Source organism: Myxine glutinosa, chromosome 1 (assembly GCF_964187855.1).
Source record: "Myxine glutinosa chromosome 1, kmMyxGlut1.1, whole genome shotgun sequence".
NCBI classification, from domain to species: Eukaryota; Metazoa; Chordata; class Myxini; order Myxiniformes; family Myxinidae; genus Myxine; species Myxine glutinosa.
This window is the reverse complement of record NC_136261.1, coordinates 298,853,236-298,879,126: the sequence shown is the minus strand read 5'-3', so window position 1 is coordinate 298,879,126 and position 25,891 is coordinate 298,853,236. Positions and strand designations below refer to the sequence as shown.

The 25,891-nt window shown below is 40.6% G+C and overlaps 1 protein-coding gene across 11 annotated transcripts in view; it reads left to right on the top strand.

Moving 5' to 3' along the window:
- The window catches only part of LOC137439290 (calcium-dependent secretion activator 1), a 539,275-nt gene that overhangs the window by 428,050 nt on the left and 85,334 nt on the right, over window positions 1-25,891 (top strand). For 8 of the 11 annotated variants that reach the window (XR_010986881.2, XR_010986892.2, XR_010986883.2 and 5 more), the window contains exons 17-21: window positions 5,530-5,547; window positions 7,139-7,245; window positions 16,618-16,774; window positions 21,689-21,830; window positions 25,530-25,667. Coding sequence is in view for 6 of the 11 variants with exons in the window: in XM_068135038.2 (XP_067991139.1) it covers window positions 5,530-5,547; window positions 7,139-7,245; window positions 16,618-16,774; window positions 21,689-21,830; window positions 25,530-25,667 (562 nt within the window). In the remaining 5 variants the exon portion in view is untranslated. The remainder of the gene's footprint in view (window positions 1-5,529; window positions 5,548-7,138; window positions 7,246-16,617; window positions 16,775-21,688; window positions 21,831-25,529; window positions 25,668-25,891) is intronic. The other 3 variants (XM_068135027.2, XM_068135045.2, XM_068135050.2) reach the window with 3 other exon arrangements.

Genomic DNA, 25,891 nt, shown 5'->3' with positions numbered 1-25,891 from the left:
TATATATATGTATATATATATATATATATATATATATATATATATATATATATATATATATATATATACATATATATATATATATATATATATATATATATATATATATATATATATATATATAGCACCTGCTTGGCAACTTGTACTGACAGTCATGACCCTTGACAACGATTTTTAGTGGAGTATAATTGTAAATTATAGTGTTGTATTTTGCTATGTAGTTTATTGTTTTGTTTTATTTACATTATTGTTTAATTAGCATTCTGTTTTTGATGTTTTTAATAGCCTTTGATCATTTTGAGAATATTTGCTTTGGAGTTGAGAGTCATTTTGAGAGTTGTTCATTGCAGAGAGTGGAAGGGAGGTTAATTGTGCCTGTTCCACTCGTTTACATTTGGTGTTTTCCATTATTTTTTTATTCATATTTTATCGAAAGCTCTTCATTTTACCTTTTTTTTTTTTTTTTTTTTGGCTTCAAGAGTTAAAAATGCATTCACATCGCCATGTAGCTGCAGTTCAAGCTCATTGTTTGTCCTTATGTCGAGTTCTCCACTGTCTGTTGCACTATCTTAACTCTAAACTTGGAAAACGATGCAGAAAAGATTACATTTTCCAATGATCAAAACAATCCACAGAATGTTTCATCTGTTTCAAACAGCAGATGTTCTTGATAGGAAGCATGAGGCAAAATATCCATGTGATAGTTGAAGGTAACGGAGGAACATTTTTAAATAGTGAGCATTATACATAAATATAATTGGCATTTGTAAATTTAAACAAAATTGATTTATTGTCACTGAATTTCTCCATATTTTCCAACAAATTAAGAGGATGTGGTCACCCGATGGAAAGACGTGATGTCAATAGTATTTTTTATTGATGATATAGTCAGAACTGAAAGCGTATTCAACCTGCAAACTTCTTAGATTCTCAGGAACATGAAGATGTTTTAATCGTGTAAAAGACCATGATGTTCTGTTCTTTTATTTTAGTCGATGGCACCAATGATGTCAACACCTACAAATGCATTAAAGTGTGTCAGGTTGTTTTGGTAACATTATACATACATTTATACATTATACATTTTTCCTATACAACTCGTAAATATCCAACTCGTAACTTTAGAACAATTTCATTCACATAAGAAAGTAGATTAAGTTTCCAAAAGTTTGATCATACTGAAGGGATCTTGCAATTTGTTTTCCTGTGAATTTTACGAGGTGGTTAGTAGTTTTTACACCAGCTGCCTTCAATTATCTTCAGTAGTTTTCCCTTTGGTAGACTACCCTGGGTCGCTTTAATCATTTATCTTTTTGAAGTTTCTTTTTTAAGATAGGACAATCTAACCTTTGTACCAAAGATAATTAGGACATTCACCTGTTATTTAAATGTATAGCTTTCATGAAGGCAAGCATTGGTCTGTGTGGCCAACAGGTTAAACAAAAGGACGTCATGCAGAGCACGATACTTGCAAAATTTACCCCCCCCCCCCCCCCCCAAAAAGGTTGACATTGATCCATCAAATTGTCCTTTTTATCAAGATTAAAATTGACGATCTTGATCAAAGCTCAGGTCAATAGGATGAAAAGTGATTATTTTTCAGATGAAAATTGATGATTTTGGAAGTTTGACCTTGAGTTGACCTTTGACCTATTGACCTCAAAAATATTTGGTTTCCCAATTTAGTGACTCAATATGCAAATGCTGTTCTATTTTCAAGTCAATCGGATGAAAAATGTGCGATTTTAGAAACTTGACCTCCAGATGACCTATGACCTCAAAATCAATAGGCTTCTCAATTGTGATGACCTTTACAATTTGGTGAAGTTTCATTACGATCTGTTTAGAATTGTGACCTGTAGGCGAGTGACAAACACAAACAATCTTCGATTTTGCAAGTAACAATAGCTTCTATAAATTGGTATCCGATAAGAGTGTGCTAACTGTCATCCTAAAGGAGTGTCCTGCTGATGTGTCGACCGTTCATCCTTCGTTGGAACAAAAAAGGAATATTTAAAGCAAGGCTCCTTTTTGTTGCTCTGACGAAGGTCTGAAGCTCAACGTCAACCTATCTCGCTTTCCACGGTAGTTAACCATACTCGTATTGGTTTTCAGTTAATAAAATCCATCATGATTAAGATTGTGAATGCATGGGTATAACATTCCCAAACCCTGAATGCATGTTGCAATTTATTAAGTCTCAGCTTTTATTCCTAGCATCTGAGAACCCACCCTTGAGGCATTTCTTCTTGCAGTGTTGAGGAATATATTATCTGAAGATGCAGTTGGTAATGGAATATATTTACCCACAAAATATCCAACTTTAAGGTATTGTCCTGCTTGTACATTGTCCCTCGCCTTTCCATTCACTTTTCCTATTTTATGTTCATAAATCATCCTTCACTTGCAATCAAAACGGTGATCCAGTAGAATTTAAACATTATGGTTGGATATTCACAGTTGGCAAACAAATTGAGATTTTTTTTCTTTCAAAATAAAGATCAACGAAATTAATTTGGTTTCATTATCTCATGATTTATGTAAAGGGGAAACGCTGGATTTATGTGACTGGTTAGGCCACCATTTTGGTTGTTCCCTGTCACTTGAATGTTCTTTCATCTTCCTTCCTGCTTTGATGAAAGAGGGCTTTCTGGGAAATTAAAGGTGGAAAATTCACAAACCCTGAATGCATAATCATTGTGCATAGTAACTTGCAGAAGATTGCTGTTCAATCCAAGACCAACAATATTTCTCATGGTTTTGATCAGTGGATGGTAACAGTCGATTTTTGCATGACATTTTAAGTTTACGAGCTGGCTGTTTGGTCACGTTGTTAGACTCGTTTCCTGACTCTCAATTTCCAATGACTGATTGTGGGCTCGATTCCTGTTGTTTCTCGCTCTCACCAACTATGGCGGGTATTATCTTGAGGAGTTTTCAAAACACCTCTCAACATAACTTGAGGGAGGCCTTCATCCAGCAGTGGTCTGAAATAGGCTGGGTTGTGGTCTGAAATAGGCTGGGTTGTGGTTTCGGGTATACTCTTTGGTGACTAAATCAGAATGTTTTCTTGAAATTTGTTTGATTTTTTTCCCAAAAGAGGAAGATTGTGCAGCTTTGCGGCAAAGCAGGAAAGTTTGTAATATTTTTATGCTGTCTTAATGCCAGGATGAGCACTACCCAGGGGGCCAATGGGTTTAACAGACATTGCGTGCTGAAAAAGATTGGTTGCCAAAAATAATATCTATATATTTCTAGGAACAAAATGTATATGGGCAACCTTGCCAACAAGCTACTGGAAATCTGTAGGAAGCCTCTAAACAACATGACCCTATACGTGAATATGGCACCTTCAGCGGCGATCATCCATTATGGTTTATCCATCTTCCTTGAACAATGATGAAGGAAAAACTTAATTCTAAAAAACCAAATATATCATAAATAAATTGTTATTACTCCCTGAACCATTTACATATCAATATCAAGGCATATTTGGGGCAAAGAAAAGCACACATAATTACTCTGCCTTCATACAGAAGCGAGACGACCGACATCTCGGCATTGGAAGCCTTTGCAGACGAAGATCAAGGTCTCCCTCGGATCACAGCAGATGTAATCAACCAGGCAAAGGAGCTTGTGGTCACTGTATATACAAACAAGGGTGATAACTTCGAGGGCTCAGACCTTGGAAAGCTCCGAGTTCACAAGTTCCGAAACAACAAGTCATCTCTGCTGATGCTGCTACCGCCCACAGAGAACGCATTCCAACAACATCTCAAACGTGCGGCGTTGGCGACTGCAATCGACAAGAGTGCTCACATTTGCAAGCCGAGTGTCGAATCATGTGAGGACTATGGGTGGGCCGTGGATGATGGAAAGCTGGTACCAGTGCAATCCACACACCCGACCTGACCACAGCAGATGATGCAGACGATCTCCTGTGGCTGCACCAAGGGCTGCAACACAAACTGCTCATGTGGGAAGAAGAACATTGCCTGTTATATAGGCTGCCGCTGTCAGGAATCGAAAAAGAAGTGCAGCCGTGCCCACTACACTGCCACCTTTGACAGCAGCAGTGAATCAGAAAGTGATAACTAACTAACACCACAGAAATGCGTCTTCTAATGTTACGTTCACAAACAAAACAATTAAATTCAGGATTGAGTGTGCATTTTGAACAATTCTTTAATGTTTTGCCACAAAATATGCCTTGATATTGAGATGTAAATAGTTCAGGGAGTAATAACAATATATTTATGATATATTTGGTTTGTTAAAATTAAGATTTTCCTTCATCATTGCTCAAGGAACATGGATAAACCATAATGGCTGTTCGCCGCCAAAGGCACCGTATTCGCATATAGGGTCATGTTGTTTAGAGGCTTCCTACAGATTTCCGGTAACTTGCTGGCAAGGTTGTCCATATACATTTTGTTCCTAGATATATATCGATGTGATTTTTGGCAGCCAATCTTTTACAGCACGCCATCTCTGTTTTTCCAAAAAGAAACTGGTTTGGCCCCCTGGGTACACCATATAAAACTCTTGACAAAACTCCCCACAACCAAAAAGTGCTTCTGATCCTTTAGACCTAAAACAGCCCAGCTGCCAAAAAAGTAGAATGCATGATATCAGGTAGCAAATCGACTTCCAAGTTACCAACCATTTTTATCAATCCTTGGTCCAGGGTGAACAGCCAACCTACAGGAGTTATTGAAGTTTTTGAATGACCTACAAGGGCAAATCCGGTCATCAATACAAAATTCAGCCATCAACAAACGAGGCCCTGATCGATCTCTGACCCCGGCTCTTGGAATGCCCTTCTAATCCTCTTTTTCTAGGGAAAAAGAGGGAATTTTATGAACACCCAATCTTCTGCTTGGCATCCCAAGTGGTGACTTTAACTATTCGTGAGTATTTTGCGAATCATCCATGCCATCCTAACCCTCACTCTTTCCAGTCTCACTCCCGCCCTTCCCTGCCAGCCTCCCCTAGGGGGATTGCCTTGTCAAGTAGTATGTATCGTCATTGTTAATGATAATTTGGGAAATCGTAAGTATGGTGTTTCCGATTGCATGGAAGGTGATATGTCATGTAAAGCCACTGCAGTAAGTATCAAAACAAAAACATTATTTTACCTGCATAATTCAACAGGTATGGAATAAGGAAACAGCAAACTCGGAAATGGCAGGCAAGAAAATGCAATAACAACAATTTGAACTTTTCAAAAACGGAGAGCGTAGCAACATTTCGGATTTACATTGATCTCATGGTACTTGTGTTCTCGGCAAAGCCGTGGCATATGAATGCATTTTCATTGATTTTTTTTTCCTTATTTTTGCCTGTATTTTGTTCATTTCAAACTTATTTTGAGTTAATCGTCCTTTTTTATAGCTTCATGATACTTTCCCTCTTGTAGTAACATGTTTGTACATGCAAAGTTCTGTCCATTCCCCCCTACATACTTTCCCTTCACATTAACGCTTTGGTTGCTGTCTCTCCTCTGTCTGCATCCTGTCCATCCCAAAGCCAAGCAGAAGGAATCAGGTGACTTGTACATCATGGAATATTTTTTGTTTCATCCGGGCTGCCTTTATTCCCTTCCATAAGATCTAAACAGCTTTGTTGCCACAAAATGTGATTTCAAACACACTCATTGATTCTCGAAGGTCATGTTTCAGGGTTCTGATGTACCGTCTATTGCCAGAAACCACTTCTTTTTTTTTTATACACGTCATTTGCTAGCAGAAACTAATAAATGTTGATGTTCATTTGAGTTTCAAAGTTATTAAATGTTGATGCCACATGTTTTTTGTGCAATTGCATTTACATAACACAAGAGCAATCCTGTTAGGACCCATCTGCATGTTAGGCATGCGATGGCTGGTAATTGTGGGAGTGAAAGGAGGTGGGGGGTGAGGGAAGGGGTGTGTGTTTGGTTGCTGGGGGGGGAGGGTTGTGGGTTCTTCCAGCAATTTTTGCACAAGTAATAAACAGTATATGGATTGGCCTTTGCTGAATTAATCTAGTAAACTGAATGTCTAGGTTTTGATCAATGGCGGTATCAAAAACCTCCATATTTACTAATACATCCCATAATATCTGATGAACTGAATGAACATCAACATTCCATTCACATTGCAAGTGTCATTTGGAGTGCACATCGCATATTAAAAAAGTTTTGAGTCTTTGCCAAATGTACTTTGAATTTTGAGAGTGTAAAGTGCAGCTGAAAAAGTAGTGCATCGATTGATGAAATCGTTGAATGATGTAACAAAAAATTGTTAATTGTATTAACAATTGTTAATTGTTAATTCTTGTTTATTGTCATATTGTAACCCTTTTACAAAAATCTCTGAATCATGATCATGTGGTGATTAGCCTTGTGAGACAAAAACCATGACCTTCATCGCTCGTCCTAAACAGAAACAATATTGGTGCCAAGCTTTACTGGTTATATTCTTCTTCCTCTTAATTATTTTCATTTTTAACTTGTACTTCAATTCCTAATTTTTGTTTTCTTGTCATCTTTCTGAAACCGCTTTCGATCTGTGCATTGAGGTGCTCATTCATATCGGACATTACTGCAAATTTTTACATTTCTTCTATTTTATAGATACCTGCAAATCCTGTATGTCAGGTTCTCAAAAATAATTCTAACTCAAGTGAGACAAATATATATTTTACCTCTAAAAGGCAAAAAATGTTTGGTGTTGTGAGCTTGACAATTTTGTTTCATTATAAGTTATTAAACCAGCATGTGGCCCAAATATGTTGCCTCCATTATCTGGTAATGAGATATTTTAGGTTAGGATTGACCGCATGTTATCACTACCACAGCTATATCCATTAAACCAACACTTCATCTTTAAAATACCCATGATGCAAAGGATCACCTCATCATTTGCATGTTTTGATCTTTTTCGCCAAGATTTCCCTCTGAACCCTTTTTGTCCTCTTTCCTCCCTCTTCTGATGAAACTCTTGTTTGAATCTCTATCTCATTCCATTTTCCTACAGTTCCTTCGGTATTATATGTGCTCGTCAACCCTCCTCCCCTCCAAATCACCACGACTTTTTTTTTTTTTAAAGCACCACACCCTGGTGTTAACCCCATCAGTATTTCTGGGCCGTTTCAGACAGCATGGGACAGATGGCTTCGCCATCGAAGTGTTTGGAAGACGTGACGCGCATGGCAGAGCTGTGTGTTGACGTGCTCCAGCAGAATGATGATCACCATGCAGAGGTGAACCCTCGATATTCAGGCATTTTGTATTTTAAGCACCCTGTTTCAGTGTTTGGCAATCCATTATGATGCTTCAAGAACACAAACACAACATAATACTTTTGGACAAACTACTGCAAATTGTAATATTACGAGGCGTGCCTACCCGTCAGCGAAGTGACAACATGTTGTATTTCACAAACGTATTGGATGTCTATCTATGAATCTCAATGAGGATGTAAAATGAAGTAAAATACCTGAAAACATGAACTTTTATAACATGTAGTTCTTGTTGTTGTTGCTGTCATAGTGGCTGTGGTTGTTGTTTGTGTACTCCTTCCATGTACTTTTGCATAGTGTTCTATTGCTTCAAGAAATATTACCAGGTAATAGGCATCCACAACCATCCTTGACCATTTTTTTGTTTGTTTTTTGTTTTTTGTATACTGAATCGAGGCTCGTGAAAGAGCTAACATTTATTTCACAAACAAATCAACCAGACAAACAAAATATACAAAAAGAGGGAGCGGAAGACAAGATGGGGAGAGAAGGGGAAGCACACAACCACAACATTTGAGAGCAGGGAGAAGTGTGGGAGGGAGAGGGCTTGGGGGCAGGAGGCATGGGAAGGGGAGGAGGGGGGGGGGAGAGGTATAAAACACAAGGGGACCGAAATTAGTGGGGGTAGAAAAGATCAAGGTTTTGGATGGGGGAGGATAAGAGATGGTGGTGAACAGCTGTTTTAAAGACCTGGAGGGTGGAGTGGGATTGAAGAGAGTGAGGGAGTTTGTTCCAGAGGCGGGAGAAAAGAGGAATGAAGGAGTGAAGGTGAGCAGAAAGTCTTGATTTTGGCAGTTTAACCATAAGAGGGTTGCAGGCAGATCTTGTGCGACCTGTAGGAATATTTGGGGGACAGAGCCCAGAGAGGGCTGGGGGGGCAAGGCCAGAGAGGAGTCGGTAGAAGACGGAAAGACCACCAAACCTGCCTGCGGTGAGTGAGTGAAAGGCCCTTGGAGTTAGCTTCATCGCGGGAGATTCCAATGATTCTGAACGCTTTGGTTTCAACAGCGTGAAGACGGGCTAGGTGTGAGGCAGGAGCACCAGACCAGAGGGGAGAGCAGTATTCCATAGAGCTGCGGATGAAAGCCTTGTATGTGGTGAGGAGCTCAGGTGTGCCAAGGAAGGACTTCGCACGACGGAGGATGCCCAGTCGGCGACTGGCTTTGGAGGCCAGATTTGAAATGTTGTCATGGTTTGACCATGTTGTGGAATGTCAGCCGAGGCCCTGTGCGAATGAGATGAAAAACGTCTCTACTGAAAGTTCCAGTCAATACAAACTCCAGGATTATATTTTAGTATACTCACTATCTTCTACGTTGTCTATATACAAGTAAAGCATGGATATTACATGATAGTTAGGCCTACAACATTTTCGAACAATTTTGAATTTCACCTGCAAGTATTGTGCACCAAACTTGTTTCTTCCTGGTAAATAATTTCCTGGGAATTCCTGGAAAATTGTGGGAAATTAATTTGGGATTCCTGCCTTTCCCTGTTTTTGGGGCTTCAGGCTCGGAACATTTAGGCTCAAACCATTTCTAGTGGAAGCATAAATATGCTTGTGCAGTATGCTCTGTGCACCTCCTTTCCCAACACTAAATAAAGACTCATGAACTTGTAATTTATGGCCTTCAAAGCCATCCCACAACCAAGTTGACTGAATAAGAAATGTGTGCAAATGGTAAAAAAAAAAGTTACATGATGTAAAAACTTCATACAAAGTTACATGATGAATGGATGGAAAATAATGTAGCCAGCATTCTAAAAAAAATAATCCGTTTTATGCAGGCATGGGTTGCAGTAGTCCTACATAGCAGAGCATATTCATAATTTCCTTAGCATATGGATGGGCACCGGGTGATCCGAGAGCACAAGGTGTTTCACGTAGCGGGAATAAACGTACGGCCAAGGCCTCGCGGTGCTCCTTCAATGTCCTTCGGGTACCTGCTGTCATAGGAAAATAAATGTTACCGTTGAAACCGCTGCATTAAGCTCCCATTTCCGATCTTTTTCTTCTCCTTCTTCAATCCCAGAAAGAGGGCTTTTAAAACGGGCATCCTTAGGATTTAACAGACACCAAATTGTGTTCCCAGCAATTAAATTACTGGCTTTCCTACCAAGTAAATAGATTCCTAGCTTTCCAACAGCACCATATTTAGGTCATCTTATCTCGATTATTGAAGAAATTAACTTGTAAAATGGGTCGTAATGTCTGGATGTCTGTCCTTCCATCCGGTCATCCGTCCGTTGACTTTTTGCTATTTTTCCTACTCCTCCCTTATCATCCGGCTTGACATGAAACTTGACACATCAATACAAGACAGTAGCTCATACAATCGCATTGGGTTCAATTTTTCAATTTTGGATCATGGGGGATCCCAGGAGGGGGTACATGCCAACCTTTGGATCCCTACTTGAACCTTATTTACCAACCAATTGCTCTGAAACCTGATACAGCACTTACACTCAATGGCCCACACAATCGCTCAGGCTTCAATTTTTCAATTTCGGATCATGGGGAGGGGGGGGGGGAGGGTGGGGGGGGGTTTCCCTGAGGAGCGTTACGCCCTGAAACTTTTGTATCCCTACACTTCCCTTATTTACAAACCAAATTGCTCTGAAACCTGTTACAGCCCTTCCATTCGATTTCATATCGGGGGGCCTTCCAGGGGATCGGATGTCTCCCAGGGGAGTGGGGGAAGAGGTCCCCCAACATCAGGAGTTGTCTGAACTACAACCTAAAGAGATGAGCATCAGCCTACTCGGGGCTATTTTTAGCCCCCCATTGGACTTGTCCAAAACGGGGGCTTATGGATCGAGTCTCTTCCGTCCGTCTGTCCGTCCGCAACCATATCTCGGAGATGTATTGACCAATTTTGTTCAAACTTGGCACAAAGACAATACATGAGAGGATACATATGCAGAAGATTTTGTTTTGTAATTCGACCAAAGATGGCCGATTGATGGCCTTTAACTCCGTACAGCAAAATTACTAAAATCATGGGTGTTATGACATTTTATCTCTTTTTCTCCTTTTTTATTATCATTATATGACAGCAGGAACCACTTCAATGAAGTTTGAGTCCTGCTTCTTCTTCAATCCCGGAAAGACCGGCTTTTAAAACGAACCAAACCGATCATTAGCTTTCTAACGGTACCATTTCATTAATTTTACGATGGCAGGAACCACCACATTGGTTCAGTTTTTTTATTATTCACTACTAAATTGAAGGCTTATTGAACAGCAAGATGAAAATGGTGGGGTAGATGTCATAATTATGGTACCAGCACATATTTGAGAGTGGATTACGTATTTAAGAGATAGATGAAGGATATAACAAATCCATGACAGACTTGACGTTTGAGAGATGGTAGGTATGACAATCTTGAAGGCTGCGAGGGTGCAATGGAGTAGGATCCAGAGTTGAGCATCCGGTGCCAAATATGCGAAAAGAATGAATGAGTGGAATTGAGCAGACAGATTGGAACTAGAGAGATGAATAACCATGCACTTCCTCACTGAGTGGAAAGGGGTGGAGGGGTGCAGGTGTGTGTGTGTGTGTGTGTGTGTGTGTGTGTGTGTGTGTGTGTGTGTGTGTGTGTGTGTGCGCGCGTGTGTGTGTATATGTATGTATGTGTGTGTGTGGCCCACTCCTCCATGTGTGCGTGACCCACTCCCCCATGTGTGTGCGTGTGTGTGTGTGTGTGTGTGTGTGTGTGTGTGTGCACGTGTGTGTGTGTTTCATTCTAGACTGTAGTATAAATAAGCATTACAATTGCAATGTTTAATCAATATAGCAATGAACCTAAATTCCATTACAAGTATTATACTGTACAGCAGAGTGATAGTAATGATGATCTCTCGAGAAATGGCAACCCAATAATTAGGGGTTGGGTTAAGTAAGAATGCAACATTATACCAAGAGCATAGATATTGAAAATCTCCTCCCTTGCTCTCCTACCTCTCTGGCTGGACGTAATTCAGGGAAGCGAGGTAGGTATTTGTACCAGGGACTTTGCATGCTGATTTGAAGGCACGCACTTTTTTCTTTTTTGGTAGCGATTTGTTCATCCAACCACTTACTATGCCAAGTGGTATAAACACCACCCCTCACCGCATATTCTCTCATAATGTGATATGTTTGGAATTGTCAACAGTTACATGGCAGTCAGGCCTGTCTACCTTGCTATGCTACCGTATTAGCAGGCCTATTTAACATTAGAACCAAAATATAGCAACAATTCCCTTTGTTCTGTAAATGTAATGAACCTAACCAGGCAAACAACCACACAAGTTGTGCTGTAGTGCAGAAAAATGAACAATTGCTCCTTGTGACGTACATGAACACAGTTTACCACATTGTTTATACTATTAGGTAGAACGTGCATGCGTATGATGATCGCTACCATTTATAAATTGGCATCGTCCGATTGCACTTTGTATGCAATGAAATGTATTAAGATAAAATACGTACCTGAAAAGAAGATATGTATTTTTCAGCATTGTTCTAGTTCAAATGGCAACTTGCTGTATGGTTTTGTTTTCGCCCCCAGTTGCTTGCTTGGCCAGCATGTGCATTTGAGTGGCATGTCAACAACGGGAAGTTTGTGACGTTTAGATTTGCCTGTATGCATGCTGTCTCTGAAGCCGTATGCAGAGTTGATCGGGCATGAAGGCCTTGCTGACTCTGTCGAGTCCTTTTGTTGTCGGATAACCTTTATTTTTCTATTTATTTCTCTCGCTTCATTTCACATCCACAAGGTGCTAATGTGACGGTTTCACGTTTGACTAATCTGCATGTATTTGGGTAACGAAAAATCACACCGTTTTGCTCGGTAATTATTATTTTATGCATCGCAGGTAAGATCATTAGGTAGTTTTCAGCACAATATAAAGTTCAAACACAGTTACGAAATGAACATTCGTGGCCTATTGTTCTCTTCATCACCAACGAGAGAAAAACCACCACAAGTCTAAAGCTCGATGCCAATTGTGTTTTTCACTCTTGGTGGCGACAATAGTCAACTGGAACGGCATTCAGTAGAGAGCAAACCTCCGCCTGCTTGACCACATCACTCGATGGTGAAGAATCACTTTAAAATATTATACTGGCCGGATCCAGTTCCGGATCTTCACCAAAATTGAATCGATTCTTCCTTGTCACACACACAACCTCTCCACCAAGTTTCATCCAAATCCGTCTATAACTTTTTGAGATATCCTGCTATGTATCGTTTTTGGCCCTTTCTCCCAATGGTAAAGAATCACTCAAAAAAAAAAAATTCTCATATCCGAATCCATATTCAGATCTTCACCAAAATCGAATCGAATCGTCCTTGTCAGACACAACCGGTCCACCAAGTTTCATCCAAAGCCGTCCACAACTTTTTGAGATATCCTGCTATGTATCGTTTTTGGCCCTTTCTTCCAATGGTGAAGAATCACTTTATAAATTCTAGTAGCCGCATCCGAATCCGGTTCTTCACTAAAATCTAATAATCCAGTCCTTGTCACATACGCTACATCTCTGCCAAATTTCGTCCGAATCCGTCCACAACTTTTTGATATATTTTGTTCACAAACAAACAAACAAACAAACGGACAGACAAACAGACAGGGATGAAGACATAACCTCCATCCACCTTTGGTGGCGGAGTTAATAAGCTACCCTTATTGACCATCGTTGTTTGTAACTGAAAATACCTTAACGTACGCTACATCTTATATTGACCATATCAGTCATCTTGCCAGTTTGCAGCATGGCACATTTGTCTCTGGTCATACAGCTCTGAGGCTTCTCATTCAGGGTGGTTTTATCAGGTAATGACAAATTATACAAGATGTCGGCACAACTAGTCACTCAGAAGGTATCGAAAGACACTTGACCTGCCAGTATCATCATTGTTGGGCATCGTTCGGATTTGCAGTGGATGCAAGGTCCTTCTCTAATTCATTAACTTGGTGTCAATCCTGGCTGTTACCTGTAAATATTCATTCAGGTATATGTAATACAATGGAGCACAGGAAAACTTTGGGCATACCCAAGGCTACATTAGTCGACGAATGCGGAGTCTGCAGCCACATGAGACCCCCGAGACCCCCACACATCAGCTTGCAATTTTTTCAAAGAATCTTGAACGTTCAGTCGTATAATATGGCCGACCCCGAGCTTAGGCCCCTGAGTATTTCCGCTAGCTGGAGGAAGTACTGTAAATTCGAGTAAATAATTGGCTATATAATTCAATGTTGAAGCTCAAAAAAAAATCAGTTTTTCTTGTATTTTCGGCTTCAACCGTAAAAATAACTGCAATGTATTTACTCGAATTTACTGCACTTCCTCCAGCTAGCGGAAGTATTTTCAGGTTGCTCAAATAAGTATTTCATTGTGTAATGATTTTTTGCAATACAACTAGTCTTCACCTGAAGATCTGTCATCATTTGATATTGGCCTTCCGATAGAAGAGAGCCCCCCACGGGAGGCTTTGTAGGGGGCCATCCACATGCGTAGCGGAGTCCTTGCGACCAAGCGTTTCTTTTTACTTGTCCGGGCCTATACATGGTTTATATTTGTATTTGGTTTTTTTTTTTTTTTTAAATACTTATATCGGTATTCTTTTTTCATATTATTGAAACTCTACGTAACCAGGCTAAGAGCCACTAAATGTGAAGAGCTACAAAGAAAAAGAGGAAAAACTGACAGAACCTTCTCCTAGTCCCAAAAACAAGTAAAGAATACGAGTTCCTTTATAAGGAGCTTAAACACAGGATGTAAGCCCATTAACCCTGTGCAATGGATGCCAACCTATGATTGTTTGTCCATCGTGCTCTCTCCTTTTTAAATGCTGAACATCAAGCAAGAAGCAGCACATACCATTTTTGAAGATTTTGATACGACTCGGCACAGGTTTGAACCATCGACTGCCCAGACTCACCGATTATTATGTTTCGCTATTGTAGTCAGGTTCACTATGTTTTTTCGTTCAAAATCATGGTAGATTAGCAAACCTATACATTTTTGGAAACGTTATTACATGGAAAATCTGAAAATCAATGTTTACATTTGCCAATTCCGACCAATTCGACCAATCGACCAATTCCATTCGACCAATCGCTTCGATCGACCATTCGACCATTCGACCAATCGCTTCGATCGACCATTCGACCATTCGACCACTTCGATCGATTCGATTCGATTCGATTCATCGAATTCGATTCGATCGACCATTCGACCAATTCGATTTGCCAATCATTCGACCGACCTTTGCTTGTGTGGAACGGACTGTGAAAACGATGCGGACTATATTGTCGGATACGACACACAGGACAGTGATGACGAACTCTAAATGGCATATTCTGTAATCGTGTATGTTTGATGCCATTGACTGCCTGTGTATATTTTGTCATTGACTGCCTGTGTAGATGTGAAGTTATACTGACTGCATGTGTATATATGATTTTGCTGACTGCCTGTGTATGTTTGGTGATATGAATTATTGTGACACATTTTGATGTTATTAACTGCCTGTACAAAATGATAACATGTATTTGATTATGCAACTTATCGCGAATATAAAGACAGTATTTTGCAATTCAAAACCTTTGATTCGTGTCTTACCATTCCCCATAGCACTAATTTGATACTTTCATTGGATTCCTTGTCCCTGAAAATATAGGTTTAGTATATTTTTTAAAGTTTTTAGGGTAATTAGAGGCAGAAATAGAACAAAATATGTATTTTACAGTGGCCATTTTGAAAATCCAAAATGGCCGCCATACAGGTATCTCTCCAAATGTAAACATTGATTTTTACTTTCCTTATGCTATAACCTTTCCAAAAATGTATAGATTTGCTAATCTACCATGATTTTGAACGAAATATAATTTATTGACATAGTGAACCTGACTATTATGCCACCGAGTCTGGTTAATTAGTTGAATTGTTTTTTTCATTCCATTAAGCTCATTAAGTTGACTGCATGAGCTGGGCATTTTCCTCAACGCAAGGCCAGGATCGTCTTGACTCTGGAATGGAAATTGTCAAATGACCTGGTCAGTTCTCTGTAGTGGTACCATCTAAGGAATTTGGGATTTTTTTTGGTTACATCAGGACACCTGCGACAGTTATTTTTCTGTGAGCAGCTGTTGCGTTTTGCTGACAACAGTGAAGGTAGTTTAAGGAATCGGATGCAAAATCTTACTATAATTCACCAAATGTCCCTCTGTCCGTTCAAAGGTACCGCACAAACGGCTGAACCGATCGCGACGATATTTTGGGTGGGTATTCCTGGGACCCCTTGGAGTAAAATAGGCTATATTTTTCCAAAATTTTTTCCCAATTTTCCAAGTTTTCCATTTTCCAGTTTTTCCAAACACGATGGAATAATATTTACCGATATGAACAGTGATGTGGCTTTTGTTGAAATTCTACGTACCAGGAGAGAGTAGATCGACTCCTGACGAATTCTTCCTATATAAACGTGCGGTTCCGTAGTAACACGGCAGCGTGTGCAAAGCGACTGAGAAACAGATGTGGCGGCCGCTTCCGTGTTACAGATTCGGCACGCACTCTTCACGTATAAACGAGCGACTGAGAAAGACGTGCAGCGGCCGCTTCCATTTTGCAGAATTCAATCTTCTTTCAAAATGGGCGCCATGTACTGTTTAGATTTTGATGATTTGCATGTGATATGATTCAACGGATGTTTATATGAATCGTTTTAAAAAATTTTAAAGCCTTCCATTTCAGATATTTTGCCTTTTCATTTGGGCTTCCCAATTGAAGGTACCGTTGCTAGTCATGATAATCAGCTTGTGATGCTTGTGGTGGGCAAGTATGCCACATTGACCGCGTTGTGCCCAAAAGCGGAATCATATTAAACCACGATTTGATATGATTCGGGTTTTCAAAAAAACAAGTAGTGATGAAAGTAGTGTCACAACATTTCTCATGTTTTCATTTCCAAAGATATTGTGAAGGGCGATGGAGGCCAAAAGTTGCATGTGAGACTTTAAATGGGTTCTCGCAGATCCCCGTGATCTTAAATTTTGATGTTGGTGGCAAATTGAATCCAGGATGAAATACGTGTAGTGATGAAAAAGAAGGACGATGATGTGTTGTTTACTATATTCAGGAGCGTAGACCCTTTAACATAGAAATGAAAACGTGAAATGATTATGGAATGTTACTTGCACTAACCTCGTGGTAATTCCTCAACACGTGGCTTGCATGGCATGGGGAAGTGGGCATGGAATGTCATTGATTGGAGATATTAATCATGCATCAATATTAGATGAAGAGAACCTAATACGGTATTGTGTGTGCATCCCAACAGGCCTTCGCCTGGTGGTCAGACGTCATGGTGGAGCATTCCGAGACATTTTTATCTTTGTATGCTGTGGACATGGACAGCGCCCTGGAATTGCAACCCCCTGACAGCTGGGATAGCTTCCCCCTTTTTCAGCTCCTCAATGATTACTTGCGCATTGACCGTGTGTACCTTTTCTACCCACTTTTCTTTTTTTTCATTCACAATAATATAATGAGTTCCCTTTCAAGGAAATTCAACACAGGAGACCATTAGGCCCATCAAGTTTGTGCAGTGGTATCCAAGCTATGGTTGTTTGTGCTCTATCCTTTTAAAATGCTGAATATCAAGCAAGGAAGCAGCATGTACCATTTTAAAAGTCTTTAATATGATTCGGTCAGTGTTTGAACCTCTGAACTCCCAGACTCAGAGTGGACACTTAAACCATTACACCACCGAGTGTGGGGTCGTCTACATACCCGTCCAACTCTCAGATTTCCTGTTGTGCAGACCGCATACTTTTTATTCCTTACTAGCAGGGGTACCCAGCATTGCTTGGTGGAGAGCGGAGGACTGAGAAGGTAGGGATGAGGAAAGCCGGCCGGCCTGGGGGAAGGGGCAGGAAAACTTAGAAGGGGGCAGGAGAACTGCTGGAACGGGGAGTATGAGAGCCGGCAGGGCGGGGGTTACGAGAGCCGGTGGGGTGTGGGGGAAGGAGGGGGGGAGGAAAGCCAGTGGGCTGGGTAGCAGATGAGCCGTCGGGGCCTCTGTTCTATGTTCACTAGGAAGTCCAATTTGGTCTATGTGTCAAATTTGGTGGCAATTGGCACAGTAGTTTGGGCGTGATTGGTGTTTCACACACACAGACAGACAGACAGACAGACAGACAGACAGAGAAAATGAGTTTTATTCATAAGATACCTATCGCTCTTATTTATGAGATGCATTTTTTAAACGAATGAGGAAGCGGAACCACAACAGCGTTAATTGCCATACTACTGTTTGCTAATCACTGATCAGAATTTGTCCAAAGACGACCCACTGCCTGTAACCAAAGTTGTTCGCTGGGATCCACCATCACAGAAAATGAAAACAATAATGCCAATGTCAAAGTGATATCCGACTTTGAGCCATAGCTGCTATAGCCCCCACATCTCATCGAAGAAGGTGGATTGTTCCAAACCCCATTTGGCATGTTGTATGGAACAGTCCAAAGCTTTGATACAGTGAATAATGAGATTGGTAGGCATCAGTCTACCCAGCATCCTGAGCTATGTGTTTACTGTATATGGAAATGCCAACATAAACCATCAACTCAAATACGTGATCAACACTCTCATCTTTCCTCTGGCCTTCTCATCCCAATTCTCACCAACTTCCTGAGAATCCATTTACAGAACAAGAGTGTGGTTCATGTCTGCTCCTTCCATTTATTATTTAAGGTTTTGGTATGGTCTCTTAATTTCTTGTCAAATAAAGTAACACCGAGAGAAGTCGTTTGTTCATGGATATATTTTAAAAAGAGGAGTTTGCCATGCTTTATTATGTGCTATGGAGAATATCCGATCTTTGAAGTTCAACTGAAAGTTCCTTTTTTATTTTTTCTTTGAAATAATTCAATTTGGCTGGATACTCAGTTCTGGATATTCAATTTGGCTTTGAAATAATTCAGTTCTGTTGACCTTTGATTGATTTTCACAAAATCTGACTGCATTTTAAATGTAGTTTGTTTGATATGTTGGATATCAACCACAGTGTGGTAAGTTCATTTTATGCAGAGTGACACAGTTGGCTAACCTCCTAAACTTGAAGCTCACCTGAGTTGCCTTGTCATGGGTGACACCTTTTCTGGAAATGTCTTGTATTTTTCGCCTTATTCCTTTCTTCTTTTTCATTGAATGTTCAAAAGAGGGGGCCAGGTTCATCACATTTGTTACATGGTTAATACTAGAACAGCAATCGGTAGAGCGCATACCTCCGCCGAGCTGATTAGTTTACATTTTGTATCCCACTGATAGGCCAGTTCTGGATTCATATCTGAGCTAAAATATAATCGGCTTGTTCTTGTCACACACCCAACCAGTCCACCAAGTTTGGTCATATGTTGTCTCCAACTTTTTTGAGATATCGTGCTGTATATCAGTTTTAGCCCTATCGCTCAATGGTGAAGAATGTTGGGGTGATGGGGGTGAGTTGCTTGAAGGATGAAGTGGGACAAATCGTTGTGGACGCAGATGGAATTAAAGGAAGATGGAAAATATATATGGAAATGCTGTTGAATACAGAGAATGAATGGGATGGCAACATAGAGAGTAACCCAGTTTTAGGACCGGCAGAGAAGATAACTGAGAAGGAAGTTGAGGAAGCGATAAAAGCAATGAAGAGTAGAAAAGCGGGAGGGCCGACGGGAGTTGTGGGAGATATGTTGAAGGCAGCAGGAAGTTGGGGTGTGAAGAGAATGACAGAGATCTGTAATCTGGTGGTGAAAGAAGGCTGCATTCCAGTGGATTGGGAACTGAGTACCCTCGTCCCTCTATACAAGGGGAAAGGTGACCCTCTGGAGTGTGGCTCGTACCGAGCGATAAAGTTATTGGAGCATGGAATGAAGGTATTGGAAAGGGTGTTGGAGAGGAGGATAAGGAAGAAGGTGAAGATCAACGAAATGCAGTTTGGATTTATGCCAGGAAGAGGAACGACAGACGCGCTCTTTATTGTGAGGCAGTTGCAGGAGAAGTACATGGAGAAGAGGAAGAAGTTGTTTCTTGGGTTTGTTGATCTGGAGAAAGCATTCGATAGGGTTCCACGCGAAGTATTGACATGGGCATTGAGGAAGTTAGGAGTGGAGGAATGGTTGATCAGAGTAGTGATGGCAATGTACAAAAGAGCGCGCACAGCTGTAAGGACGAAGGACGGGAACAGTTGTGAGTTTGAGGTGAAGGTGGGAGTGCATCAGGGGTCGGTACTAAGTCCACTACTATTTGTAGCTGTGATGGAGGTGCTGGCTCAGAACGTAAAGGAGGGTTTACCGTGGGAGTTGTTGTATGCAGATGATCTGGTGTTGATTGCAGAAAGTATGGATGGACTGAAGGAAAAGATGAACAAGTGGAAGGAATGTATGGAGACAAAAGGTCTGAAGGTGAATATAGGAAAGACGAAGGTGATGGCAAGTGGTAAAGCATGTGGTGAGGTGGAAGGAACTGGGAAGTGGCCACGTGCTGTGTGCAGGAAGGGTGTCGGAGTGAACTCCATTCAATGTACAATGTGCGCTGAGTGGGTTCATCAAAAATGTAGTGGTCTGAGAGGGTCATTAACCAGTGTGGCAGCTACATTCAAATGTAAGGTGTGCACAGAGGGAGCTGCAGATGGAGGAAATGTTGAGTTGGATCTTGGAGACGGCATGAAGCTGGAAGGTGTGAAAACATTTTGCTACCTCGGAGACATGCTGAATGGAGAAGGTGGATCAGACACGGCAACGGTTGCTGGAGTGAGATGTGCATGGAAGAAGTTTTGGGAACTGAGTGGCGTGCTGGTGAGGAGGGGAGTGTCGTTGAAGCTGAAGGGAAAGGTGTATGCTGCATGTGTGAGAAGTGTTATGATTTATGGGAGCGAGACATGGGTCATGAATGTAGAGCAGCAACGAAGGCTGGAAAGGGTGGAAATGCAAATGGTTCGGTGGATGTGCGGAGTATCGTTGAGAGAGAGGAAGACAAATGATGAATTGCGAAAGATGATGGGAATAGAGCCTGTGATTGATGCTGTGAAGAGGAACAGGTTGAGATGGTTTGGTCATGTGTTGAGGAAGGATGAAAGTGACTGGTTGAGAAGAGTGATGGAAATGAATGTAGAAGGAAGTAGAGGACGGGGAAGCCCGAGAAAGACTTGGCTAAAGATGGTGGAAGAAGAAATGCGGGCAAGGGGGTGAACAAGGAGAGATGCAGAAAATAGGGCAATATGGAGAAGATTGTCATGGGGACCACAAGGCTAACCCCCACTCTAGCAGGGAAAATGGCCTTAAAAATGCATGTTGTTGTTGTTGTTGTTGCTCAATGGTGAAGAATCACTTTAAAAATTATCGGATCCCAAAATCTAATCATTTCGTCATTGTCACATACACTACCTCTCCACCAAATTTCGTCCAAATCCGTCCACAACTTTTTGAGATATCCTGTTCACAAACAAACAGACAAACGAACAGACAGACCATGGGTGAAAACATAACTTCCATCGACCTATGGTGTCAGAGGTAATGAACATGTAGCATGTCTCCCTTTTGAATCTTCCAACAAAATGGGGGCCAGGTTCATCCTGATCGTGTCCTGTGTCAGTAAATATTAAATATAATTTAGCCTCCGTTTTACATATTAGATAGAAGAAGAACCACCTTTAGAGGCCATTTTTCCCTGCAGAGCAGGGGCAGGCCCCCGTTTTACATATTAGATCTTGAACTATTTTCTTTATAATGCAAAGTTTGCTGTTTTATGGCAATATTTCATAATTGCTGTTTTATTTGATGTCATGGTGGCTGTTGGGGTTTTTTTTTTTTTTTTTTGCTTTGGTTAAGAACTGCCTTCAGGTTTTAAAGAACTGCAGCCCTGCATTGTCTCAGATTTTGAATTACCCATATTATTTGTCTCTTCTTGATCAGCATTTTATTGTATCTTACTATAATTCACCAAATGTCCGTCTGTCCGTTCGTTCGAAGGTACCGCAAAAACGGCTGAACCGATCGCAATGATATTGTAGGTGGGTATTCCTGGGACCCCTTGGAGTAAAATAGGCTATATTGTTTTTCCAATTTTTTTTCCCAATTTTCCAGTTTTTCCAAACACGATGGAATAATATTTACCGATATGAACAGTGATGTGGCTTTTATTGAAATTCTACAAATACTGTTTAGATTTTGATGAGAATTATGAACCTTCCACGAATGCGGAAGTGGACAGATTACGGCAATGCGCAGGTTTGATAACACCGGTCAACAAAATTTTAAAAGTTTTATGGTTCTAGTCTTTACAATGCACTTGTTTCATATCCATAATTTCCGAGCAGACAATATTACATCATTCCCTCCATAATATTTTCACTTTATATTTTCCAGCCAATCTTTGTCATGGAAAGTTCCACAAGCACTTACAGGACATGTTTGCCCCACTGGTCGTACGCTACGTGGACCTCATGGAGTCTTCCATTGCACAGTCCATCCACAGAGGCTTTGAACGGGAGTCCTGGGAACCAGTCAAGTAAGTTGGCTTATTCTCCATAAAGTAGACAGATCGTTGTGATACAGCAGAATACTAGTTTTTGTGGAAATGTTTATATCTTGAAATATATTTTTGATTGAATATATTGAATATAAATAATATAAATATTGAAAATAAATATTGAATATAAATATCTTGAAATTTTTTTTTATTTAAATATATTTTTGTGGAAATGTAAAATGAAATTTGTGGAAATGAAATGAGTTGTTTTTATCAACTAAAACCTGCTGAGTTTGTTGACTACAGTGAGAAATGAGGTGCAGTACATTGTTTTTTAGTGTTAGTTAGCCCTTGGTTGGAGCAAATAGAGGTTTGTCATGAATATTAATAATAAATGCTGCTTATATTTACTTGCTAATGGTGCAAGCTACTCGTACATCTGTTATAATCACATTGATATAATATTTGGAAGTAGATTTATAGAGTAGAGCTAGAGGTTTGAAGGAGCAAGGAGGAAGCGGAATAGGTGGGAGAAGGTTAAAGTTCTTGTTTTTTTAGGAGAGCCAACCCACCTGAAAGAGCAGTTCTCCATTGTGCTGTCAATAAATATCCTGTTGGCCATCATGAGTTCAGTCAAACCAAGTTCTGCTTCCACGTTGTTTTGTCTTTTGTTTAACGCTTTGTAACACATACTCCTGAAAGATTACTGCCTTTTTATTTCATTTGATGCTATATATTTACTGAAGGTTCGACATTATATATTTTTCATTCATGTTGAATACGATCTGATGTTATTTTTCCAACAATTCCACCATTTCATTTGTTATGCATTCTGGATCAACTCCAGTTGTAATGGTATTTTCAATACATTTCATAAACTTTGCTCTTTACACGTTTTTGGCCCAGGGTTATGGTTGCTCTGTGGGTTTTTATATACAATATCAAGGAGCTAGAACATAGAATGGATCAGGACATACCAGAATAAAATTAACAGTAAAAAGAAAGGAGGTGAAAGACACCAGTGGCAGGGCTGAGGGACAAAATAGAGTGAGACTTGGAGAAATAAGGGATGTGGGGAAGAATGAGGGCAAGAGGAGGACACAGGGGTGAGCAAGTTTGATACAGCCACAAACTGTCAGGAAGGAAAAACTGGAAACTTGGAAAGAGGTGGGTTTGGGGAGGGTTAACGGGGGTAGGAAATATCATGGTTGTGATTGGGGGATGCTCTGAGGTGTTGGTGGTGAACGGCTATTAGCTGCCTTGAAGCCTTGAAGGGAAGAATGACATTGAAGAGACTGAGGAAGTTTGTTCCACAGGTGGGAAAAAGAGGAACGAATGAGTGTAGGTGAACAGTGATTCTGGATTTTGGAAGTGTCACCAGAAAGGAGTTGCTGGTTGACTGAGTTTGTGTTGCAGAACCTGGAGGGATGAGGGGATGGAATCGGGTACGAAAAGGGGTAGAGGGTGCAAGACCAGTAAGGAGGCGGTAGAAGACAGAGAAGACCACCATCCTATCTGTGAAGTGAAAGAGATAGGCCCAAAGACTCAGCTTCATCATGGAAGAGTCCAATGATCTTGAATCAGTTGAAGGCCTTTGTTTCCACGGCATCAAGCTGAGCAAGGTGTGAGGCAGGGATGCCAGCCCAGAGGGGAGAGCAGTACAAGTATCCTCCGCTTAACGAAGGTTCGTATAGTGAAGGTTCGCTACAACGAATGGTTTAATTTTTGGCTATATTCATCGCTTAACGAAGTTCTTCATCCGCGACAACGAAGGAGCTGTCACAGTGTCTGGTGATTGTGCAACGTCACTTCCATGATGATAATACATACGATATGTTTTTCCACCGATTAACTCTTCAATGTGGTGATACATTTTTCAGAAGGTTTGCAAAAAATTAACTTTTCAGAATTAAAGGGTTAAAAATAACAATCTCCATCGCCACCCACCACTGCCTTCTCAAACAGAAACTTGGACGAAACTAAAACCATCCTTATACCAAGAATATGGCTTTGCTTTTACACCAAAAAATTACAGTTTGGAAATGCAGTATAATTTTCCCATAAGAAATAATGGAAAACTAGCGAAGATAACTAAACGAAGGTTTACATTACGAAGGGGTATACAACAACAACAACGCCAACAGGCATTTTAAGGCCATTTTCCCTGCTAGAACGGGGATTAGCCTTGCGGACCCCATGACATACATAACGAAGGGGGTACACAGATACGTAACCCATTCGTTAAGCAGGGGATACTTCAGAAACTTCAGATGAAAACTTCAGAAACTTCAGTACTCCATGAAACTTCAGATGAAGGCCTTGTAGGTTGATAAGAGTTCAGGAGTGCCAAGGAAGGACTTTGTACAACAGAGGATGCGCAGTTTGTGACTGGATTTGGAGGCCAAATTAGAAGTGTGGTTTGCCGAAGAAAGATCATGGCCGATAGTGAGGCCCAAAGGTGTGAGTAACTGAACTTCTTCAAGAGGGTTCTTAAGAAAGTGGATGGGATAGTTCACCCGAAAGTCCTTTCGGAGAGAGGGAGAGTGCATAGGTGTTATATCAGGATTTAAAGACATATTCCAAGTCTTTGACTAGTTTGTGATTCTATCAACGTCTGAAGAGAGGGAAAAGGGTGCTACCTGCTTATCTGAAGAATGAGGAATGTCATGGCAGAGGGTTGAGTCATCAGTAGTGATAAAGAGGATTTTTCAGAGTCGAAGAGATCATTGATGAAGAAACACCCCAAAGAAAGTATCCCCTGATGACACCCCTGATCTCCATTTTATCATTGATAATTTACCTCCTCTTTGTCATCAGTCCACAGCCTGCTCAGGTATTTGTGAAACACATGGCGATCAGGGGTGTCCTGATTCCACCTGCTTGTTCTGGTGTTTATTGGTTTCATTTACTGCAACTGGGATGATGTTGGAAATTGTCGTAGTTCCGTGAATATCAAGCAGAAGGATTGTTTTTTTCTATTTTGTCAATTGTGAAAAGCATTTCATTCAGGTTTGCAAAGGTAAATTTACAATGTGTGACTTTTCTGTCAGTAAATTGGCTTCGGAGACATTATTTCTTAAGTACAGAAATATGGTGTAATTTAGTTCCCGACCCCCACCCGCTTCCACAACACTTGCTGTGTGCCTTCCCTTCCCTCCTTCCTTTTGACATCCTCTCATCTCTTCCTTTTCTCAATGTATAGCCCCTCTTCCTGGCATGTACATAATAAATAGGTAGCCATAAGGAGCCATCTACATATTATGTATGTGCATAAGGTTGAGGAGAGTATGTCACCATTTTAAACATTAAATGTAGACGGCCCCCATCATCTGACGGCGTAAACAACTTTTTTCTTTTGATTTTGAAAACGCTTGAAAACAATAAATTGTGCTTGTTTTTTTGACAGTTGCTGTTTCTTAATTTTTTAGTTTTCTTAGATCTTCCTTCTTTATGAAACACTTTGAGATTTTGCTTCAAAAATTGAAAAGTGCTATGTATAAGAAATTACTTGGTTGATTGAAATTTTATTGTCTTATTATGTATTGCTCTTACCTGTTTAGAAGGAATGCCATTTTGAATGCTCGTTTGGGAAAATTTGTCGCAGTCTGATCAGGCCTGGAGGTTTGTTTCTCTTGGCTTTCTGCAGTGGAGCAACTATTCTGATTTCCATTTGCTTCAGGGCTGTTTCTTGTTCATCTTCTACTTTTTTTTTTCCTTTCTCTTTTCCTTTCTTTCCAGGAATCTGGCCAGTAACCTGCCAGCTGTCCCCCTACCCAAAGTTCCTTCTCTGCCCGTTAGCCTGCCACAGCTGCCCACCATCCCACAGATGTCTAGCTTTTCCACGCCGGGCTGGATGAGCAGTCTTGTCGATTCAGAGTGTGTACCTTAATTGTACTCTTTACTAATTCCCATCCATATTTCACTGTGGGTTTCAACATACGCCATAACTCACCAACCTGTTCCAGAGGTGCAACTGATTGAGCACTGGCAACCACAATTCATGTTCTTTCAAATTTTGCAAAGTAACAGTTCCCTTTACAGTCAGACATTTGTGGTTGGGTGTTTGTTTGGTTGGGTGCTTTTGTGACTGCAGTAGGATA